This window comes from Austrofundulus limnaeus, unplaced genomic scaffold (assembly GCF_001266775.1).
Source record: "Austrofundulus limnaeus strain Quisiro unplaced genomic scaffold, Austrofundulus_limnaeus-1.0 Scaffold33, whole genome shotgun sequence".
NCBI lineage: Eukaryota > Metazoa > Chordata > Actinopteri > Cyprinodontiformes > Rivulidae > Austrofundulus > Austrofundulus limnaeus.
Window position 1 is genome coordinate 227,091 of NW_013952435.1, and position 4,541 is coordinate 231,631.

Below are 4,541 nucleotides of genomic sequence, written 5' to 3' on the forward strand. Positions count from 1 at the left end.
ATCTATATGTAAAAAATGTTACATTTACATCACATCATGGATCACATATTGATCAGATGCTGCTGCTGATTGATCAACTCTGTTGATGCAATCAGAAGGGAAACTTCACCAAAGTGAAACGTAAATCTGTTGATCTGTGTTTGATTACTCTGCCTGGCCTTCTCAAGGACCAATTGAATTTTGGAACTGAAAGTGAAAGTAGTCAAACTGAACTTTTATTAAACCACAATACAGTTTCAAAGCAAATTAATTCAAGTTCAAAACTTTAAATTCAGTTTCAATTTAATGAAATTTATTTTCAAACCAATGCATTTAATTTCAAATTACGCACATTCACATTCACTCTGAGCAATTCAAATTCACTTCCTGCTGACACAAGATTTATCCCGTACTGGTGCAGGTGTCAAGATAAGTTCTATAGAAATTATAGAAAAAAAACATTTTGTGTGGTTTGACAACGTCTCTGTTTGTTTTGAGAGAAAATTTGCATCTTGAATCATTTGAACTTGTTTAAAAGTAACAACAGTTTTCCAGTTCCACCTGCAGCCTCCTGCTGTTAGTTTCTGCTCAGGCTTAAGCTCTGTGGCCACTTGGTGCCCCTTGTTGTCACAGGGAAGTGACCTCTGTCAGCACCTCCAGCTGTGCTCCATCACTTGTGTTTTCCTGAGAAAACACTGTAATTGATTCCTGACACGGCTCCACGATGCCCCCCGCCCGCTCTCGTGAACCCGCTGTGCCCACAGAAAGGCAGAGCGGTGGCAGAGCAGGTCGGTCTTTTTTTTTGACGAGCGGTTGTCCTCCTCCCGCAGGTGTTGGCGGCGGGCGGTTTGTCTCCGAGACGCTCGCTGTACCGAACGCTGTCGGACGAGAGCGTGTGCAGCAACCGTAAGGCCTCATCACACGCCAGCTCCCACAGCTCCATGCTGGACCAGGCCGTGCCCAACGACATCCTGTTCAGCACCACCCCGCCGTACCACAGCACGCTGCCCCCCCGCATGGTCCACAACCAGGGAGGGTCCAACCTACGGAGTGAGTATGGACAAGAACAGCTGAGGAGTTTGGTTCCTTTTATGGATTATCTGTTTATTTCCTTTCACCAATTAAGAGCCGAGATATTCAGGAAAAGTTGGGATGCTTTTAAATGTAAATAAAAATATTATATTATATAATAATATATAATAATAGTATATATATTGTATTCATAATGGAACATAGTAAACATCAAATTGGGAGAAAAGATGTCAGGATCAACTAAAGATTATAAAAGTAAAGGTTTGTAATCAGAAACAGCTGGAGGAACAAATCAGATTTAATCCAGATGTGATTTTTTTTTTGTAAACCATGAAAAAGAGGGACCATCTGGTCTGTTATCAGCACACAGTTCAAAATCCTGCCTCTCTGATGGTATAGACGTGCATTAGTGGCATGAGATGCATCTGGAAAAGCATCAAAAATGCAGTTTTAAGATGTTTACAGATTGAAATTAGATTAGATTAAGGGGATACTTCACATGGATATGTTGCTGCCTGGGCAGTTCAGTTGCCTCGGAGTGAAAAGTTTGTTGGATTGAATCCCTGCCCAGGACCTTTCTTGGTAGAATTTGAATGATTTGATTGATTGATTTTTTAAAATTTATTCAGTCATCAAATAAATAGTTATCAACACTTCCAAACACTACAACAGTTTGACAGAAAAGCTTTATTTATTTATTTAATTATTTATTTATTTATTTATTTCTGTCCTACACATTAAATTAAACTAAACTACCCTCACAATCATTGCAATTTATATTAAAAAAAAACTAGAATGTTTTTCTAGAAAATCACTAAAAGATTAAAACAATCCAAAACCTGATACAGTAAAAAGACACAATTTCCTCCATTTTTCTTGGAATTTTTTAAAAAAGCTATATAATGAACTATTCTCATTAGTCTGTTTACATCCATAATTAATTAATTCCAAGGCCTACCTTCTCATTGGCTGTCCGGACGGAAGTCACCTGCAGGCCTCATCCGGCCCGCAGGCCACCAGTTGCCCATTCCTGCCCTAAAAATAAAACTACACTAAAATTCACTGATGTGTTTACTTTGTTCCACTGTGAATAAAATGTGGTTTTAATGAGTTTTGCAAACATTGTTTTTGTTTACATTTTTACGTAACATCCCAGTTTTTCAGAATAAAAGTTGTATTTATTATTACAGCAGCGCTCCTTAAAGTTCCTGTGACGTATATTCTTCAAATACAAAAAGTCAAAGAAAGCATCTTTATATTTAATAAAATTGGAATAATACACACGATTTAACCCATTTTGTCCCATAACTGTTGTATTTTCTTTTGAACTTGACTCAGCCAAAGTGAAACAGGAAGTGACATCAAAGGGGAACTCTTTAACAAAGAAAACTCTGGTTTTTGTTTATTGAAAAAATATTATTTGAACTCGGACTCCTCATGTCTGATAGTGGCTCAAAATAATCTAAAGAAACATCAGATTCTTCTCTACACTCTGGGTTGTTKGCTGYTGTATCATYGCTCTGTTCACATKCAGAYATTCCCCTTTGACATCACTTCCTGTTACTTCACAGGCAAAAATCTCAACAACCGTTCATCTCAGCGACATGAAATTTCTTTTCCAATATTTTGTCAATGTCCTCTTTCTAAAAATGCATTCATATTTAATACAAAAATGTGACGTCACGGGCCCTTTAATGTAGCCGGCTAACTGGAAACGCTCACCCTGCTTCCTCACAGCAGATCCTGCTGAAGGAGAAGTGTGATGTCTTCCTCCTGCGCYGCTGCTGCTCTTTAAGATCTCTGATGGGTTTTTTGTTTTCACAGTTTCTGTCTCTCATAATGTTTCATTCACTCATCCCCCCGCCTGCCCCGTCTGTCCCTCCAGTCTCGTCTTCTCACCGTCCCTCACCTGTCTCTAACTGCCGTCGTTAGGTGGAAAACGGGCTTCTGGAAGATGTTTTCTTTTGTCTGGCTGTCAGCCTGATGGCTCCTCCATTGTTTTGAATGATAGTTTAGAAACGTGGGCCTCACAGAAACAGCCTGTTTGGTAAACAGTGAGTCACTCAGGAGAATGCTGGTAAACTGAGTGGAGGACGTCACCTCCAGCTCCTGCTGCAGAACCACAGCTGCTTCATTCTGCCTGTCAGGCCTCCAGGAGGGGACAAAAGAGATATTGATTGAAACATGAAGACAGTCACTTAGACAAGTCATTTATCGCCCTTCAGTCTGCRTCTCTCATCGTCACTTTCTAAACTGCAACCTGTGGGAGGAAGGAGGGGCGGGGCTAACTGATAGAAGCTGTTTGATGTTCAGGACAGAACCGTTCAGGTGAACCCCTTGCTATGTTTTTCCTCCTCCTACGCCCCCCCTCCATGCTTCCTCCCCACCCCTCCAACTCCTCTGTCTGCTGTCTTAAAGACCAGCCCTGAACTCAGGCTCGGGTCCAGACACTGAATGGAATCCCTGCCTGTTCTCTGCAGGTGAGTTTTGGTTCTCTGACGGCTCCTTGGCGGACAGGTCCAAGTTCAGCGACCCAGGCCTCATGCCCCTCCCAGACCCTGCCTCAGGCCTGGACTGGACCCACCTGGTTGATGCAGCTCGAGCCTTTGAAGGTAACCAGCTTGGCTAAAGCTGCTGGCACCTTGTGTCCCCGCCCCCTCCTCACCCCCCTCCCCTCCTCACCCCTTCTAGCCCCGCCTCCTGGCTGCTTGGCGCAAATGTGTGTCTGTGTCAGGCTGGGCTGCGACTGTTGGCGACTAGCTGGTGAAGAATGTTTGTAAAGTTAGATTTTATCTCTAAAAAYCCTAATATTTACCTGTGAAAGTGTAAAAAGCAGTGGTGGGCACAGCTAAAGTCTGAAACACCAAATCATTTCTTTAGTTCTGCTAACCATAATAAGATTAGGATGAAAGTATTAATGCCACCCGAGATTATCTGCAGCAAGGCTTCAGTTTATCAGCATGGTTTCAAAGTCCTGCTGCTGAGAATTTACTGCTGGTGTGTAATTAAATACTTCTTTTAACCAATCATAAAGTACAACTTCACAAGATCCTCAAAATTACTCATTTTAAAGCAGTGAAAAGAGATTTTTGATTCTTGTAAAATTGTAACTTTATGCTCATATGACTTTTTTCTTGTAACTTTTCAACTTTATTTTCATAATATTGTGACTTTATGCTTGTGCTGCCTTTTTCTTGTAACATCACGACTTTATTCTCGCAATATCACAACTTTACTCTTCTAAATCAAAAATGTGTCTTGGTTTCTTTCTTTTTTTAATTTACAACAACCTCAGAAATCATAACATCCAAGCTGCAAATGATGCTGGAAAAACATCTAAAAAATATATTTTTGTGACTTTTTTCAATAGTTGTGAGTTTTCTTTACAAATTCTTATTTAAGTTTTGTTTAAAAACAGACAGATAGATGATAGATAGATACAGTGGTTTGCAAAAGTATTCATACCCCTTGAACTTTTCCATATTTTGTCACATTAGAAATCATAACATCCAAGCTGCAAATGATGCTGG

At 40.5% G+C, this 4,541-nt stretch overlaps 1 protein-coding gene across 6 annotated transcripts in view; it reads left to right on the top strand.

Moving 5' to 3' along the window:
- LOC106515866 (signal-induced proliferation-associated 1-like protein 2) overlaps positions 1-4,541 on the top strand; it is a 138,434-nt gene that overhangs the window by 125,904 nt on the left and 7,989 nt on the right. For 5 of the 6 annotated variants that reach the window (XM_014005900.1, XM_014005902.1, XM_014005903.1 and 2 more), the window contains 2 exons: positions 810-1,029; positions 3,492-3,623. In XM_014005900.1, the coding sequence (XP_013861354.1) occupies positions 810-1,029; positions 3,492-3,623 (352 nt within the window). The remainder of the gene's footprint in view (positions 1-809; positions 1,030-3,491; positions 3,624-4,541) is intronic. The other variant, XM_014005904.1, reaches the window with a different exon arrangement.